The sequence below is a fragment of the Martes martes genome (genome assembly GCF_963455335.1).
Source record: "Martes martes genome assembly, chromosome: 2".
In the NCBI taxonomy this organism is placed as follows: Eukaryota; Metazoa; Chordata; class Mammalia; order Carnivora; family Mustelidae; genus Martes; species Martes martes.
The window spans coordinates 178,629,661-178,649,733 of record NC_137889.1 but is presented as its reverse complement, the minus strand read 5'-3'; the positions used below and the strand labels follow the sequence as shown (position 1 = coordinate 178,649,733).

At 36.0% G+C, this 20,073-nt stretch overlaps 1 protein-coding gene across 1 annotated transcript in view; it reads left to right on the top strand.

Annotated features, from left to right (window-relative positions):
- The window catches only part of CORIN (corin, serine peptidase), a 251,745-nt gene that overhangs the window by 40,530 nt on the left and 191,142 nt on the right, over positions 1-20,073 (top strand). Inside the window, exon 3 of the mRNA XM_080796927.1 lies at positions 7,092-7,292. Coding sequence (XP_080653053.1) covers positions 7,092-7,292 — 201 coding nt within the window. The remainder of the gene's footprint in view (positions 1-7,091; positions 7,293-20,073) is intronic.

Genomic DNA, 20,073 nt, shown 5'->3' with positions numbered 1-20,073 from the left:
GCTCCACGAGGATGTGGAGTATGGGAGTGACTATGTTTGATCGGGTGGAGGCTTTTACAAGGTGCCTTTGGCAGGTGTGGGGAGAGAAGATTGAAGTGGGTAGAGTATGTGGCAGGAAGAAAAAATATGGGGATATTGCAACAGTTCTCCAAGTGTGTGGTGTTTTGGACTTTTGTTTGCACTGATTTTTGCAAACTAGTAGTCATCTTAATTTCACCAAAGTTATGGTCCAAAAAGTCTCATTAGCTTGTTTCCTGTCTTCTTTCCCAGGCTCTTGAAGTCTTGATGTCAAAGGCCCTTCTATTCATCCACTTCTAAAATAAATTTTGTTTGTTTTAACCGTAAGCTTATCAAGAGTGGTCTAATTTCCTAATTTTGGTAGTCCTGTGAAAGGACAATGTGTGGTCAGTTAATTTTTTGTTTTGTCATGCAATGAAGAAGAGAGAAAAATTATAGTGGTGAAGATTGTAGGAAATATGGTAAATAGCCCATTTTTCTTGAACTCAGGAGAAATATTCCCCTACAAAAGTGACGTTCCTCTTCAAAAATGCTAGCTGAGCTAAAGATCATTGAACTTAAATATAGTTTTTCTCTTAGCAAACTTCTTTATGCTTGTGGCTTTTATAAGAACTTGGAATTAGAAGAATTTTAACTTCCTAACTTAGAATATTTCATTTTGATTATCAAATTAACATGGAAAAACCTCCCAGATCCTTATTTCCATACACCAGAAATCTACAATCCTCTATGACCTTTTATGACCTGATTCTATATTCCTAAGTCCCCCAAATTCCTTTAATAACCCTGGCCTTCAGGTACAGATTCATGGACACAGAGTTCTCAAACTTGAGAATGGTTTTTCTTTAATTGCTCAGGCCTGAGGTTATATGTAATGTTTAAAGCTTTCTGAAGTAGGAGTCTAAACCCTTGTACTCAAAGTGTGGTGCATGGGGACAATGTCAACATTACTTGGGAGTTTGTGTGAAAAGCAGATCCCACTCTGGACCTGCTCACCTTGCATTCTAGCAAGATCCCAAGGTGATTTCTGTGCTTGATCCGGTCCTCAGCCCACTGCAATCTGATCTTCCTCCCTCTCTCTTTTTGTCATACTAACTAAATGTCCTTTCTGAGGCACCAATGACTTTTTATCCAATGCACAGCATTTGAAACCAATGTGCATTTGAATAAGACTTTGAAAAAAGATATAAAATTAAAAAAGAAAAGAAAAGAAAAGAATGTAACAACCAAACCAAAATTGGGTAATAGAGGGCAGGAGGGTGGTCAGAGGCGATAGATTTTCATCTTCATTCTTAATGTGGAGCCAACTGTTCTCCTAAAAACATAGAGAATGAAGCTTGACTCTTTTTCTACAGTATTGTACAAAAATTAATAAATAAAAATGATAAATATTACCACTTGAAAAACAAAACATCTTGGTGGAAAGACTAGGCTTTGAAGTCAGACTGCATGGTTTTGAATTCCTGCTCACTTGCTGGCTTTGATATCTTGAGCAATTTTCATAGAACTTCCTAGTTCTCTTTTGTAAAGTGAAATGATATTAGTATCTACTTCATAAGGTTGTGAAGAGTAAATGGAATAATGGATTTAAAATGCTGAGCAGTAAATGCTCAATAAGTGTAATGATTATTGTCCTTTAAAAAAAAAAAAAAAGCTCATGCTGTGTTTGTTTTTGCCAGTTCCAAAGGAGCACTTTCATGGTTAGTTGGTGCCAGCAACACTGTCTGTTGTTCAGCTGGGATCATATGACCAGATACGATCTTATCCAGTCTTAACTACTCCTTTCTTTTCAAAATGTGCTTCTGTTTTGCCTGCATATTCTCACTTCTGATTTTTCTGCTATTTCTGGCAGCTCTTTCTCTGTCTGCTTGAGCTCATCTTTCTTTACCTAGCCATTAAATGTTGGGATTTCTATCCTAAGCTCTCTCTCTTCTCACTTGACACCCATGCCTCTCTAGGCAATGTCATCCACTCCCATGACTTCATCATCCATACATTTCAGCAAAAATTCATTAAGACTGACACTGGTGCCCAGCATTCAGCTGGGCACTTGAGATGTAGACGTGCATAATACATCTTCCTACCTTCAAGGAGGCAGACAGGGAAACAGATGATCATTCTTGAGAGTAGATGTGATACAAAGAGTGTGTGCTCTGGAAGATATAAATTTGTGGGGGTTCTGGCAAGTCATTCTGGAGGATATGTTAAGATTCTTTAGATTTAGACTTTTTTCCCCTTGAATGTTTTGCAGGCATTGTATACTCAATGTATTTGTAAATTATCTATTGTAACAGTCAGGATAGGCTGTGCTGTCCTGTATAACAAAAGTAATCCTAAAATAATAGTGGTTTAAAAACAATAAAGGTAATTTCTCCTTGGTGTTACAAGTCCTTTGCGAATGGCATGGGGGCTTTACTCATTGAAGTCATTCAGGGACTAAAGCGATGGGCCAACCATCATCTTGCACCTATGCAAGTTACTGTGCCTGAGAAAAAGAAAAAGAGCCCTGGAGATTCTTTTTTTTTTTTTTTTAAGTGTATGATACAGTATTATTAACTACAATCACCAGGCTGCACACTAGATGCCCAGAACTTATTCATCTTATAACTGGAAGTTTATACCCTTTGACCAATGTCAAAAAAGTCCAGAGACAGGGAATTAGGTCAGAGAAGGGTCCCTTCAGATACACTGTAATTCAAACCAGAAACCTGGAAGGGACCTCTGACTCGTTCCCTGTCACTCACAATTTTGCCTCTGAAAACTCTCTTCCAAATGTTACCTTTGTCTTGGTTGCTTTTGCCTTGGGTCAGGCCATGCTCTTTTCTCACTCGGACTATTGCAATAGCCTTCTTATTATCCTCCAGACTTGACCCCATTCCAGCATCATCCTGCTGCCACAGTAATCATTCCATTGTGCCACCCCATCTAAGATCCTACAAAATTCCTCATCATAAGAACAATTCCAGGACTTTAACAGGAACTACTCTTCACAATGTGGCTGCTTCTCCTTCTCTCGTTTTTCCTCCTGCCAGTCCCCCGTGTGCTGGCTGTATTTAATGACCTGCTGCTGGGCTTTGCATATCTTCCCCTTTGTTCCATCTAGAAAGTTCTCCATTCCCTATTACCACACCCCTTCTTCCTCACAAATACTTTGCTCAAACCTACACAATTGTTAAATATCTTTCAAGATTTCTATTGAGGATGATTCTCGCCTAAGAAACCTTTCCTGACTTTCTCAAATGGCATGACAGCTACTTCTCTACTTTCTGTCACCAGATTGCCTTATGCATATCATTCTCAAAGCCCTTGCATCATGGTTTGTATTTTTAGACTACATGCCTGTTTCCCTCAACTAATCTATAAACATCTTGATGATAAGAAGCTCTTACTAAATGTTGTGTTTTCAGCAGAGAGTAAATACAAAGTTCCTGGCACATAGAAAATGCCAAGTAAATGTGTTAACACATGGCTAGAGATATAAAGATAAGGAATTACTTTTAAACTCATATCATAGGAAGATAATTTTTTCTCCATGCATTGGATGGTTGATTTTTTCCAACTTGTACAACTTGTTCAAAGTGAGAAGTGTGTGTGGGTGCATGTGTATGTGTGTGTATCATGTCCCAGCTCAATTCTTGGGTAAGTTAAATAACTCTTGAAAGCTTCGTTTTCCTTCTCCCTGAAACTCTGTAAAGAGCTAATGATGGCATCTGTTTCAAAAGATTGTTGGAAAGCCAACTCTGTAGATGCCTATAGTAAATATCCTTAGCAAGATGCCTATGTTAGTTTCCTATGACTGCTAAAACAAATCAATTACTTAGTAACTTAAAATGACATAAATATATTAACTTCGAGTTATGGAGGGCAGAAGTCCAAATAGCACTGGGCTAAAAGTAAGATATTGGCAGGACTGTATTCCTTCTGGAGGTTCTAGGGGACAGTCTGTTTCCTATCTTTCCCAGCTCCTGGAGGCTTCCTGCATTCCTTGGCTTGTGGCCTCTTTCCATATGCAAAATGAGCAATGGTCCATTGAGTCCTATGTGGCATGGCTCTGATGCATACCCACTCACCTCCCTCTTCTGCTTAGGAAAACCCTGTGACCATTTAAGCCATACAACCTTGATCATTGTAGACTTGTATTAACTTGGCATGAAAGAGCCCCACTTCATTCACTCCAAAAGTAGGTTACGTGATTCACTTTTGAACATTTCCTTAGCCATTTTTGTTATGTGGCATGCATTTATTGTAAGTGGAAACTGGTATTTATTTAAGAGTACCTTAGCAATCCTAAGGAAGGCAGTTTTACTTTCATGACTATCATTACTTAGTAATGACTAAAAGTTATTGAGAACTTACGATGTGCCCGGAACTATTCCAAATGTGTGTGTGTGTGAGTTCATGTGTGTGTGTGTGTGTGTGTGTGTGTGTGTGTGTGTAGAGAGAGAGAGAGTGAGAGAGATTAATTTGATCCTAATGACCAGTCCCATGAGGGGAGGTCCTTTTATTTTCCTTATTTTATGGCAGTTGAGAGTTTTCCCAAAGTTTCAGGGCTGGTGAGTACCAGAGATGGGATTGAAATCCAGGTGGTCAGGCTGTAGGACCTGCACTTTGAGCCACAGCACTATAAAAATAGGAATATAGAAAGGATGGGGCAAAACGGGAAGAATGAACCCTCCACTTTGGGCTAATAACCCTCAGCATTTTTACAGCTCATCATGGTATAGCCTGAGGGTGTTCAGTCTTACTGAGTTCTAATTTTTGTTCTTAAAAAAAAAAATGCATCATAGATGACCAACCGTGAGTTGAGAGTTGGTGGGTTTCCGGGCATGCTTGAAAACAAATTGTCTAATGAGTTCAGGCTTTTTAGATAGGTCCTTAGGTGTGTTTCTTCTCCCTTTCTGTATGTTGGTTGGTCTGTCTGTCTCTTTAAGATTGTACTCGAGGAACAGTAACTCCAACCACTACCCTATATCATGGATTACCTTTGTCTTTCTATCTATTCTGCCAACTTGCTTTGATATGTGAGTTTAAGAGCAGGGAAGCTGGATTTTTTTTTTCAAACCATTTTTTTTTTAAAGATTTTATTTATGTATTTGACAGAGACACAGCAAGAGAGAGAGCACAAGCAGGGGGAGTGGGAGAGAGAGAAGCAGGCTTCCCGCTGAGCAAGGAGCCTGATGCAGAACTCGATCCCAGGACCCTAGGATCATGACCTGAGCCAAAGGCAGCCGCTTAACGACTGAGCCACCCAGGTGCCCCGGGAAGCTGAATTTTTGCAGAAAGTTGTTATCCAAGTCAGTGTTTCCTAAGAAAGTCCATGTTTCCAAGGACCTCTTAAGTAGAGAGATGCATTTAACACTTTCACCACTGTGGTTAGGTGAAAAAGATAAAAGGAAAGATTATTAATATGGCTGATCACTATAAACAAAATGTGAAGAACAACTGTTGACATATTTCAGATGGGAAGGCACTCCTTTTAAGTGAGTTATTCAGGGTTGTAACTGTGAGGAGTTGGCATTTGCCAAAAGTCCGTTGACAGAGCCGGATGCTGACTCAGAGGGTTAACATCATAAGTCAATCACCTTTATGGGCTTTAAAAGTTCATGACAGCCACATTAGTGGAATTAACATGTTATTGTGAAAAGGCTATTTATGTCAAAATAAGTAACAATGAGAGCAACTACATAAATGGATGAAAATAAAATCATATCTAATTGATTCATACATTCTTCTGTATGAAAGAAATAACATATTATACATATTATATAGTCATCAAGTCTATCACATTTAAGATGGCTTTAATAGTGACTCAGAATCACACAGACGTTTTGGAGAATGTGTTACCTGCACCACATGGTCACAATTGAGCTTTTATGCTGCACCGTTTTATTTAGAATCTTTCGGCAGATGAAACTGTTGACCTTAGTTAGCTAGAAAACAGCTGCTTTTCTATTTTGATTTGTAGTTAATGTTTTCCAAGTGTCAAGCACATGTAGAGAAATTTTTTCCATAGACCGATATTAAACATTTTATTTATATTTCTTTTATTTTTAATGGTCCGTGGACTGTTTGGCAAAGTGGGAGCCAATGAGAGCATTCATTGTAAATTCCTTTAGGGGGGAAAAAAAACCTCCCTCGGGTATTTCTATAATGAATCAATATCACATTTGTTTATTTTAGTGACATACTCAATTATAGTGCTATATTCTAGAAGCAGTCTGTTGTCTATTTTTACTAAGTTAAAAATACATCATCTCTTTCAAAGTTTTCAGGACTTTCTGCTGAAGCCAAAGCTAGGTGATTTCCAGTATCTTAGGTTTGACTATTTTGTCAATGAATGAATACCTCAAGAAAGTGATGAGTTGATAATCTTAGTTTAATGACTATGTCGTATTGATCGTATTATATTTATATTTTCTGGTCAAAGATGAAAATAATTTAGTTCCTTCTCTCAGTTTTTCTAGAATTAGAGTTTTACTTTTTGGGGGTTTTTATGATATATTGTTGGTAAACATATGGGCCCTATTATTTTTATTTCTCTGTTATGCCTAGGTCACTGAAATTTGGAAAATGTGGAGGGATATAAGGCCAAAGCTAAGCAGGCACAATTGCCCTTTGGTGGCAGATAGCAGAGATACGAAGAGCTTGTGTCCTGGGTACTAAAGATCATAAAATGATTTTTGAAATGGAGAACCTGAGAAAAGAGGAAGGAAACATTATAGGATTTACCATATCTCATTTATTTGTTGTGAGTCTCAGGTGAGCTGGAATTGCCCTAAATTCTTTGGGCACGGAGACACCGAGACGGGAGACTCAGTTTCTCTTCCTGAAGCTTTTGAGAAAGCAGTAGTCTCTTCACAGATTTAGGGTACTCGTGGTAGAAGAGAAACTCTCTTGGTTGTCCCAGTGAAGTGAGTAGTTTTGCTAGCCATCATCTTTCTCTTTGTGTTTGCCTGGGTAGAATGAAACTTGGGAAAGTAGCTCTAGAGTTTTCTTAATGGATTTTTTTTTTTTTAATGAATACTTCTAGTAATGTATCAAAATATCTTTTTTTTTTTTTTTTTGTCTTCCAGGAACATTAGAAAAAGCCTATTTTAAATCAAATGGGAGTGAACCTTTGGTCACTGATGGTGAAGTTCAAGTGTCTGATAGTATTGTTACAAATACAATTTGTAACAAGAGCACTGTGACATCTGCTACGCATCCCAGTCAATACATTCCAGCCTGGACCACAGATGCTTCTCTCCCAGGGGACCAAAATCACAAGAACACAAGTGAGTCTGAGGGTGTTGAATACTCGTGCCCTTTAATGTCTGCAGAACCCACAGGTGGACTTTTAAGTGTGGCAGCCAATGCTCTCAACTCACAGTAACTTGCAGGTCACACAGGCAAAACTCCATTCTCTTATCTGGCAAACGTTAACTATTGACTATTAACTATGTGCTATTCCTAAACGTGAAATGCCATCAGCTAAGCTGTCCAGATAGGGAGAAGGGTAAGAAATGAAAATGTATCAATGCCATTCAACATTTCTGAGACGTACTGCTTGCTCCAATCCAATGGTATGGATTTTATGGTGGTTCACCTCGGAAAATTTGTGTTTCTGTTTTGAAGTTTTAAGTTACTTATTTTGAGATGGTTAAATGAAGAAGTAAGTGAAGTTACTTATTTTGTTGTGGGTGCCTTGGGAAAAGGATCTGAATTCTATGACAGAATGTCAATGATTTAATGGGAACTATCCCCCCAATTGGCATTTGAGGTGCTCATGTGTTCTTTTTACCTTTTTTTTCCTCTTCTCCTTCTTTTATTGGCTGTGCAATTTACTTTACGTGTTGGTGACTGACAATCACATCTTGAGGAAAATGGCATCTATGAGAGGACAAATGGATCTGTCAGCTCTTCCAGAACAAGAGTTGGAAGAGAGAGAGAGAGGACAGAGTGTGGAGATGGGACCAGTTAGATGGTGGCAGGCACTATGCTCTGGAATGTGGTTCTATTTCTCAGTATCCCTCAGATTTTTAGTAAAGGCATTAAGCTTCCAAGAATGCTGGTGGGGGAAAAGTTGTGGGTAAAGTGTCCCAAGAGCTTTGGCTCTTATTCAGTTAGTGCTGGCAAAACATAATCAGAGCGCAGTCACTGTAAGAACTTTCTCTGCAGTTGTTTTCATTCTTATTTTCTTTTTTCTAAAGATTTTATTTATTTGATGGGGCACTTGGGTGAGCCTTCAGCTCAAGTCATGATCCCAGGGTCCTGGAATCGAGCCCCACATCGGGCTCTCTGCTCCGCAGGGGGCCTGCTTCCCTTCCTCTCTCTCTCTGCCTGCCTCTCTGCCTACTTGTGATCTCTGTCTGTCAAATAAATAAATAAAATCTTAAAAAAAAAGATTTTATTTATTTGAGAGAAAGAGAGAGAAAGAGAGAGCGCAAGCAGGGGGAGGGGCAGGGGGACAAGCAGACTCTGTGCTGAGTGCAGAGCCCAACATGGGGCTCATTCCTAGGACCCTGAGATCATGACCAGAGCCAAAGTTAGATGTAACTGACTGAGCCACCGAGGTATCTCTTAATTCTTATTTTCTTATTTTATTATTTCTTTTATTATTTCTTATTTTCTTCCTAAAACAAGATTATATGGTTGAAAATTGTATGAAGCCCATCCATTCACAGTCATCTTCTTGTTTGTTCCTGCCTCTTTCATGAAAACCCACAAAAGGCAATCACAGTCTTGGACAGAGTATTGATTTTCTTTCTGAGCCAGGAAGGGAAGGATTAAGCTACCTTTCAGCTAGCATAGCATAGGTTTGTCAGTGTCTGAAGAAAAGCAGAATCATCCTATTACTCTAGCTTCAAAGAAACTGTTTGGATTTCATTGTTTCACACAGCACTTATATATTAACTATTTCTTATGCTTGGTGTTCACCAGTGATTAATACAGATCCGTGTTTATTAACCTGACAGTAATAACTGTAAACCCAAATTATGTGCAGCAAAATTTGTTTTCCTGATGAGTTTGATTTTGAAGTTTTTACGGTTTTATTCATGTTTTAAGCACTTCATTACTCTTCAGGACAGGGATTTTCATCACAAGTGCAGAAGTCCTTTAAGCAAACACTCAGCCCCATTAATGTGGTTGCAATTACAGCAATTGTTATTTTCTTTTGCTAAGTGGATTTGTCTCTATTTTGTAAGTTTGGCCATTTGTTAAGATTCAAGTAGAGGAAGCAGACACTTACTCTGAAGAGTAAATGGACATATGGTATTTGTTACTCTGTTTGGAAGCTTGATGGAGGTCTGTTTGACTCGTTTTCTCTTCCTATGGCTGGAACATTGCTTGAGAGTATGAAGGAAATTTGACGTGTAAAGGAAATCCAGGTGAAATTAGAACGGTTAAATGGAGAAAGGTCAAAACCTTTGGATATATGTCATTCCATGTCATTAATGTACTTGACAGTTGGCATGGAGCTTTACTGTCTGACCACCCAGACCCTCGATGGACCATCTGCATTAACTAAAAATATTGATGACAAGGGATTTGATAGTTTTTCATACATTTCAGTAGTATTGCTAACCTGTGATTATAGAGCTTTCCGTTGTTTTGAGGGCATATTTAAATACTTTCTCTGTGGTCTTTATATATAATTAACTGATGAGGTGTGCAGGACAGACAATACCATTTCAAGTAATGGAATTGAGGCTTAGAGACATTAAGTTGACATATACAGTATCACTCGTCTAGCAGGGAGTAAACATGAAATTGGGATTCTGATCCTGGGACTCTTAGACCAGTGCTCTTTCAAGTATTCCATACCTGCTCATGTAATTTTATTGCATTCTTTGCAGTTGCAGAACAAATTTAAGCTTGGGGAGAGTAGTTTGTTTTGTTGACTGCACTATAAAATATTTTTTGAATGAAGAAGAGAAGGGAGTTGGGGGAAATTGGAGGGGGAGACGAACCATGAGAGACTGTGGGCTCTGAAAAATAATCTGAGGGTTTTGGAGGGGAGGGGGTGGGAGGTTGGGTGAGCCTGGTGGTGGGTATTATGGAGGGCACGTATTGCATGGAGCATGGGGTGTGGTGCATAAACAATGAATTCTGGAAGACTGAAAAGAAATTAAAAAAATACATAAAAATTAAAAAATATTTATTGAATGAATGAAGAAATGAACTATAGTCATTTCAAAATTTTAATATCTGATTTATCACTTTTCATTAACAATATCTAATCATACTTCTGCACCTGATACGTATTTAACTAGTTTTACCTAAAGCATCATTTAATGCCTTGTATCAGTACTAACACCTAGCAGAGAATTTGCTTTTATACTTTAAAAAAAATGATTGTCTAATTGACATGTCATTTTAAATTCCTGGCATATGTGAAGGCTATTTAAGTCAACTTCAGTCCAAAAATACAGTGGCCAGACATTCTGTTCTATCCAAATATCCTGGGTAGGAAACCAAGGAGAGAATACCGGCCAAAGGTACAAGGAAGTAGACTTTCCTTAAGACCTTTCTGCCTGAGAGTCCTCAATATCAAGCCAAAGCATACTATAGTTTGTAAACTCTTAATCAGAATACCTCCCTGTTACACTGTGTGGCAGAGCTTTGTAAATGTAAAACAGGTTTTACGTGACATCTATTACTTCTGGAGTTTCATTAGCTGCATTTGTAAACCCAGTTGTAATATGGAAAGGGGAAGGTTCATTCTTAGCTTGCATGTTATATTTCAGCAAGGGATTTTTCTAGGTTGCATTTTGTATTTTCACTTTTTTGTTTTCACCTTTCTCCTTATATATTTTTATAAACCATTAAACATAAATTTAATATTAAGGAAAGGAAAAAAACTCTTTGACTAACCAAGAGCTTTTGGGTCAAAGATAATATGGTACACAGTGAAGTAACCTAGAAACTCTGATCGGGAATTAAAGTGACAAAAAGGTGGGGTAATGTGCTAAAAGCTTCAAGTGCTCTGTTTTGTTATCAAGCTCTTTGGTAACCAGCTCTGTAATCCTCTAGATCAGATGAAAATGCGTCATCCCTCTCATTCACTTTTATTTGTAATTAATTAATTATTTATTTATTAAAGATTTTATTTATTTATTTGACAGTGAAAGACACAGCGAGAGAGGGAACCCAAGAAGGGGGAGTAGGAGAGGGAGAAGCAGGCATCTGAGCAGGGAGCCCGATGCGGGGCTTGATCCCAGAACCCTGGGATCATGACCTGAGCCCAAAGCAGACGCTTAACAACTGAGCTACCCAGGCACCCCTCTCATTCCTTTTTTTTTTCTTGCATACTTAACATTTTCTTTTTCTTTGTTTTATTATTGAGTTATATTAGTCACCATAAAATACATCACTAGTTTTTGATGCAGGGTTCTAAGATTCATTGTTTATGTATAACACCCAGGGCTCAATGCAATACGTGCACTCCTTAATAACCATCACTAGGCTCACGCATCTCCCACCCCATCTCTAAAACCCTCAGTTTGTTTCTCAGAATCCACAGTCTCTCATGATTTGTCTCTCCCTCTGATTTTCCTTGCTTCATTTTTCCCTTCCTTCTTTCTTGTCCTCCATGCTATTCCTTATGTTTTACAAAAAGTGAAACTAAACAATAATTGACTTTCTCTGCTTGACTTATTTTACTCAGCATAATCTCCTCCAGTCTTGTCCATGTTGATGTAGAAGTTGGGTGTTCATCTCTTCTGATGGCTGAGTAATATTCCATTGTGTATATGGACCACATCTTCTTTATCCATTCTTCTGTTGAAGGGCATCTCGGTTCTTTCTACGGTTTGGCTATTGTGGCCATTGATGCTATGAACATTGGGGTACAGACGGCCCTTCTCTTCACTACATCTGTATCTTTGGGGTAAATACCCAGTAGTACAATTGCTGGGTCATAGAGTAGCTCTATTTTTAATTTCTTAAGGAATTTCCACACTGTTTTCCAAAACGGCTACACCAACTTGCATTCCTACCAACAGTGTAGGAGGGTTCCCCTTTCTCCACATCCTCTCCAACATTTGTTGTTTCCTGCCTTGTTAATTCACTTTTAAAAAAAGATTTAGCACTGAAAACTTTGCACCAAAAGTGCCCTAATCACATGCTCAAAATTTGCTGTGTGTAGAAAGCTTATACACTAGTCAAAAACCCTAAAGTTATTTCTTCCTAGTTTTCTGTTTGTAACATGGTATTTCTATTAGCTTGAAAGTGAGTTCTGCCAAGAGCATGAAGCTAAGGGGATCAGAGAATGTCTTGAAGTTTTGCCTGGATTACTATTCATCAGGCAACTCTACAAAGGGGGATTTGGGGAGAGGGAGTCTAACTAGACATCTGAAATCATGTTAAGTCCCTTCTCCTTTTACCCTGACATTTTCTAATCTTATCAACAATTGAACACTGGATGTCTTCATTATATTTTCCAAAAGTCAGTTCTGCTGTTCTCAGAGTACTGCGCTCACCTCTGTAGCTTACTGACTGTGGATTGTTATGCTGTTTGGGGTGAGCATCTGTGCTCATCTGTGTAAATGGGGATAAGTGAATGGATTAAAGGTGCCCAAGAATTGTATCCTTAGCATTCCTTGCTTGTTGTTCGACAGCACTTTTCCATCTGAGGGACTCAGATGTATTCTGAGGATCCACGAATTCTCTATAACAATTTCTTAAATATATGCTTTCATTTCAGTGTTAATAAAGAAATAACTACTGTAAGCCTGATCTCAATAACCTGGAAACCACCTTTTTAAAAATATTAACATATCATGTATTATTTGGCCCAGGGGTACAGGTCTGTGAATCATCAGTCTTACACATTTCAGAGCACTCACCATAGCACATACCCTCCCCAAGATCCATAATCCAGCCACTCCATCCCACCCCCAACACCTCCAGCAACCCTCAGTTTGTTTCCTGAGATTGAGTCTTTTATGGTTTGTTTCCCTCTCCGGTCAGTCCCATCTTGTTTCATTTTTCCCTCCCTTCCCCTGACGAACCCCTGCCCTACCTCTCAAGTTCATCATATCAGAGAGATTACATGATAATTATCATTCTCTGATTTACTTATTTTGCTTGGCATAATACCCTCTAGTTCCATCCACATCATTGCAAATGGAAAGATTTTGGTCTTTCTGATGGCTGCATAGTATTCCATTATATATATATATTTTTAATATAATATTAAAAATTATATTTTATATAATTTTTAATATATATTTATAAATATATATTTTAATATATATTTTATATATATGATTTTTTAAATTAATATATATTTATTATATATATTATATATATATTTTTAATATTCCATTATATATATTTTTAATATAATTTTTAATATATATATTTTAATAGTATTCCATTATATATATATTTTTTAATATATATATTTTTTAATATATATATATATTTTTAAAAAATATATATATATATTTTTTTATACACACCACATCTTCTTTATCCATTCATCTGTTGATGGACATCTAGGTTCTTTCCCGGATAACCATTTTATAACAAGTACTTACATGGAATTTTGGTGCCTGTATTTGGGTTTCTCTTTATGAATTATGTTGCTGCTAAGCTGCGTTGGCTAGATGTTTGCCAGCAATCAAGAAAGGGACAGAGCAAACTTGATAGATATTTTTCTCAGTAGTGGAACTAAAGTATGTACTGGCTTCATGTACAAAGGGCACCTTCGTGGCAATTCAAACAGAGAAAAATGGTGACCCACTTGCTCAGCTGAGATACGGGATAGTATAAGCTTCCTAAATACAGAAGAACTTGTGACTCAGTACCATACTTTTCATAGAATACTGTTAATATTATTTATGAAAATAATTAACTTAAATTTCATAAGTTTTGTAGTTTTGTTTCTATTTAAATTATACATATTAATTTTGTAGTTGTGCTAGATCTACAGGCATAAATTGTTTATCTCTAATTATATAGACACCTACATAACTTTCTCCCTGTAAGAATGCCTGTCACAACTTTCAGCTTGCAGAATACTGCTTTAGGGTGACAGAATTCTAGCTGTTGGTGTCACATCCTCAGAAAAAGCAGAGAAACTCTCTGACAAACTTTTTAACTTCTTTTGTGCCAAGGACTCCTTTGGTAATCTGGTGAGGCCTCCAGGTGCCTACTGAGAATAATGTTTTGGTGCTTAAAATAAATGATACAGAATCACAAAGGAAGGCAATTTTATTAAAATTCAGTTATCAAAATATTAGAAACAAAAATTCATGATACAGTAATTCATGTGTCTATTAAATAATGATATCTAGCTATAGGTCAATAATGATAATTTTATGACAGGAATGAGCATAAATAATATTTTGAAATGTCTGCCATAGCTCCATGTTGATATGGAAATATCATGTATAATTTTTAATTTGTTTTTCTACATTTGTTGCCTACATTGATAATTTAAGTATTTTAAATTTCAGTTGGAGGTTAATGGAAATAGAAATGCTATTTTTCTGCAATCCAGGTTCTTTAGAGACAGTAAAAATTCTATGTAGGGGTGCCTAGAGGTCTTTTGATTATGATTAAGAGCACATACTCCAGATGAAAAGTATATATTTTTTGTACCTGGGAGGGTCTAAGGCCCTCTCAAGCTGCTTCATTAGGAATTTACTACTCCAAAATTTACTGCTAGCCACCACTGTTGGACACCAATGTTCAAGTCCAGTTGGTTGCCCTCTTCTGTGTATTAAATCGTATTTTTCAGGCTTGAAGAATAGTTAATGAGATTCAGACATGGGTTTCTGGCTAGAATCAACATTTAATCAAGAACCAAGTGAAGCATTTAAGTAATTGTTGAATGCTTTTCTGGTTAGCACAGTAGCATTCTAGTAAAGACCAGGACAATACTTGGGAGAGAGAGAAAGGAAATTCAAAGTGTAGTAATGGACTCCTTCCCCCCCTCCACTCTTCTTTCCTTTCTCCTTATTTCATCTTTAGATGACTGTCCTTTGGAGGTACTAAGTTCTTTTCCAGAGAAACCAAACTCAATCACTTGGTGAGGTAGGCTTTTGAAAGGGGTAATGGATTGGTCACTGGTTCATTCTTCTTTGACTACAGTCCCGGTCTTGCCTTCTCGAAGATCTCTGGGTAAGACTTCCTGACCTTTCCAAAATGAATCCTGCAATATTCCACAGGTGACATGTTCCCCCAAAGGCATTGTGCCTATAACATATTATTATAGCAAATAAGAGTCAGTGTTAAATAGCTGTGTCTAAGGCTTGTGGTTCAAAAATTTCCTCTCCAGATTCATTATCACGGCTTTTTTCTTCAGGAAGAACAGCCCAATATCCTTGATCAGTATAGAGAAAAAAGAAAAAAAAAACCACAAACAAAAACCGATAAACAGTAGCTTGGTGATACTACATTGCAAACACAGTCCTAACCCAATTCAAGGGTAAAAACGATCTTTTAAAAGCCAAGTTCTCAGATAAAAGTTAAAAAAAGAAAACAAACCAACCTGTGTAATTTACTCTGCTTCCTGGTTCTGAAGTAAAATTGGCATTGTGTATATTCTTTTGCCTGAATCATTCAATTTGCTGACTGTCAGGTTTTTGGTCTTTCTACAATTCTGTGTTGAAAGCAAAAAAATAACAGTGGGAATCTGTTTGCTGTTACTTGTGCCTTTGGAGAATATGCCTTTTCACTTTCTTGTAGTTGAAATGAATATGATAATGAATTTTGTAAGCCAAAAGCCTGAATCAATTTACATTTGATCCAAACCACTCCTTGTCTTTTATTGTTAACATATTTTATTCTTATATTTTGCTCTTCTGCATCATTGACATAATATTTGCACGTGGTGTTTGAATTATAAAACTTACAGTATTTGTTTATAATTATGTTAATTGGTATAAACTCATTCAGATGTTAATGTCCTCCTCCAAGCTTTATGAGACATCTTAATTTCTAAGAGTTTAGGATATTCTGGAAAGCACCATTTATTCATCAGCATCTGTTTATTGGGTGCCAAGCTCTGGAGTTTGGCTGAGTAGACTACAACAGTGGATCAGATAGAAATTCTGTCCCTAAGTAGCCACTGTCTAGTAACTGCCTTGAGACATAAACAAACTGAGAAATTCTATAAGAGAGGATCAGAGACAGAGGAAAACATGATCTATTTCAATTCTTATTTCTTTAAAAGATAAGATTGCTAATTCATCCCATATTTAAGCTATAGTAAATACATCATTTTCCCAAACAATAAAGTTTTATTTATAAATATAAATATATTCATAAATTTATAAATATATTTGTATAATTATATAAAATGATATTATATATAAATTATATATAAATATATATAAATTATAAATTTATAAATTATATTTATAAATATAAATATAAAAGTTAATTTTAGTTTAAATGTTTGACCTGGATTTTTTATTTTTAATGAGATTATACTGTATGATTATTAAATTTAAAAACTTAGTTATAATATTACCTTAGATAATTTGAAACAAGTCTGTAGTTTTCAATTTTATGGGAAAGCCAATCTTGTTTTTGTAGATACTATTGAGAATTTTATCACCTAAGGATATGAGAGGTCTGGAATTATACAATTCCTTCCAATTACACAATTTATACTAATTATACATTTTCTTTCCAATTTTTCATTGTATATTAAGTAATCAACTCACAGAGTTTGTTTCTGCTTTGGTTTTGTTTAGAAATGTGTACTGGACGAAGGATATGCATTTTAGTAAAACGATTTATGATAACTTGATGGCCATTAAGCCATCCTGTGTTACCATATTATGTATCCTTTAAAGTCAACAGAAATTTTTAAAAATAAATAAAATGAGAGGGTTACCATGGGAAAGAAATGAATTAAGTTTTTGCTTGTTTTAGAGTTTGGGGATTGGCCAAGTGGCCATGTTATAGCCAATCATGAGAGACAGTGAAGCAAGTAGTGTGTGGGAACCATCATGCACCATCAGTATTCAGGAGGAGACCTGTCACTCCTTCCTTATTTCCTACTTCTCCCTTTGGGAATGGGGATGTCTGTCCCCTGCCTGTCCCACTATTGTATTTTGGAAGGCCATAACTTGCCTGGTTTCACAGTTTCACAACTAGAGAGGAATTTTGCCTCAGGATGGATTGTGCTTTGAGTCTCTCCCACATCTGATGTAGATAATATTTAGATAAGACTCTGGACTTGAGACTTTGGAGTTGACGCTGGAATAACTTAAGACTTTAGGACTTTGGGGGTAGAATGAATATATTTTGCATGTAAGAAGGACGTGAATTTTGGGGTACCAAGGGTAGAATATTATGGACTGAATCTTTGTGTCCCTCTAAAACTTATATGTTGAAGCTTTGACACCCAATGTGATGGTATTTGGAGATGGGGACTTTGGGAAATAATTAGAGCTAGAGGAGGCCATGAGGTGGGACCATCATGATGGGATTGAGTGTCCTTCCTTATAAGATGAGACACCAGAAAACTTGCTCTTTCCATGCTCATGCAAAAAAGAGGTCATGTGAGCACATAGTGAGCACACAGTGAGAAGACATCCTCTGTAGCCCAAGGGGAGAGCTTTAATCAGAAACCCACCATGTTGTCACCTTGATCTTAGACTTCCAGCTCCAGAACTGTGAGGAAATAAATTTTTTTCTTTAAGCCACCCACCCGGTCTATAGTAGACTAATACAAATCTCACATATAAATGCAAAGCTATTAAATAAAATGTTAGCAACCAAATCCATTAACACCTAAAATTATATTGCATTTTAACAAAATAAGCCTTATTGTGGAAATGCAAGGATGGCTTAATATTAGACATGTTATTTATATGTCTCTTCATCTAATTAATAAAGTAGATTTCTTTTATTGATCATCTTAATTGCTGAAGCAAAAACATTGGTTAAAATTTGACACTAAGCAGGGAAGAAAATGTCTTAAATCCAATAATGAGTATCTTTCAAAAATCTGGATGCTTTGACATTATTTGTAATTCCAGAAGAATGGAAATATTCTAAATGTCCATTAGGAGGGAACTGTTAAAAAAAAAAAAAAACACATGGCATAGCCAAGTAATAGTGTATGATACATCTGGGAAGATAATGATGTAGATCTCTAAACACTGACATATATATATAGTGATCTCTAAACTAAATAATGAATCAATAAATCAAGGTGTAAAACAGTGTATAAAATATGCCACCTTTTGTGTGATAAATTGGGAAGGGAAGCTTATTTATTTACTTATTTTAAAAAATAAACAGAGGGAGGATACACCAAAAACTAATAAAAATGTTTTTTGTTTTTGTTTTTGTTTTTTTTTGCTGAAGAAGGACAGGAAGGAAGTGACAGGGATGCAAATAAGACATCTTCAAATGAACCTCTCTTGTGGTTTTGATTTAGAATCAGGTAAATAACTCAATAAACAATTATGCCAGAGGAAAAAATTCACTAAAAATTGAAAACAAGGCAATGAATTATCCTAACTGTATATCAGGTTAGTGACTCGACCATCCAAAATAAAAGAATTATCTCCACTGGACTTAGAATATTTTCATTATACATCCCTAGTAGATGTACTCTAAGCACCAAAAGAATTGCCAAGGAAGTTTAAACTCAACAAGTAGTCTTTCTTTCCTCCCAGCTTTATTGAGGAAAAATTGACAAACATTTGCATATATTAAAGTGTAAAATATGATGATTTGCTATACATGTGCATTTTGATAGGATTGCCAAGGTCAAGATAATTAACACATCCATCACTTCATGTAGTTAACTCTGTGTGTGTGTGTGTGGTGAGACTTTTATTCTCAGCAAATTTCCAGTCTATCTTATGTGGTATCTTATTAAAAAAAAAAAAAATCATTGCCAAGACCAATGTCAGGAAGCTTTTCCCCTGTTTTCTTTTAGAAATTTTATGGTTTTAAGTGTTATTTTTAAACATTTACTCCATTTCAAATTTCTATTAGGCAGGCTTACTAATATATTGAGGTTGTTATTTTGAAACTATTGTTTGCACATAATAGGGGAAAGCAAATAAGTATTTATATTCATGTTGTCAGGATCCACATTTTCAAAATAAGAGGAAAGAGGTACAGATACAAAAACAAATAAAATCATCTTAATTTTGAATTGAAATCATCAGTGTTTACACAGTGTAAAAACAGTATCTTTTCCTTCTTTAAAAATACATAATAGTTTTCTCTGTTCACCAAAAAAGCCTGAAAGAAGTGACAGCTCAGGACAATGAACACATCTGGTGCCGAGCTCCTGCCAAAGTTCTTGAAGAATTCTTTTTTTTTTTTGGAATTCTTTCTTCTAGTCAGCTTATTAACTTAAACTGTTTGTGTTGATGTCCATCATTCTGAGGTCATAATGAAATATGGTTGTCCTTTTCATATGCAGCTCATTTATTCCTTCTTTTCAGGAAAAACATTTCTTTATACATCTTCAGGACTTTTTTCTTCTACTTCTGAGTTCTTGGATTCAGAAGGACTTTTTATTTTTTTAGTTGACTTGCAATTTCCTTATATATGCATCTTCTTAAATGTGCTCATAGTGATTATCCTAAGCCTCTTCAATTTCTAATTGTTATTTGTAAACATTTTAAGGTTAAATTACTATTTTTAGTGCTATAGTCTCAATTTTCTTTTATTACAATTTTTGTCTATTGTCTTTGAGCTGTGTGGTTTGGGTTTTTTTTTTTTGATAATACATGTATTTAATGTATGTATGTATGTACATATTTGTTTATTTATTTTTAAGTTTTATTTCAATTTCAGTTAACATACAATGTTATTTTAGTTTCAGGTATACAATATAGTGATTCAACACTTCCATACATCACCCTGCGCTCATCATGACAAGTGCCCTCCTTAATTCTATAGTAATAAATAAATACTGTAACTGTTGGTACTCAACTCCTAAAATTTTAAGGCAATTTAAAGAAGCCCTTAAACAAAGAAGACTCTTGCACTACTTTTCAATATTATGAAGGATTTCAAGTATATATATTTTAATAATTACCATTAGTTCTTGCATCCTGCTTCTTCCTTCTGGTTTAAATTCTC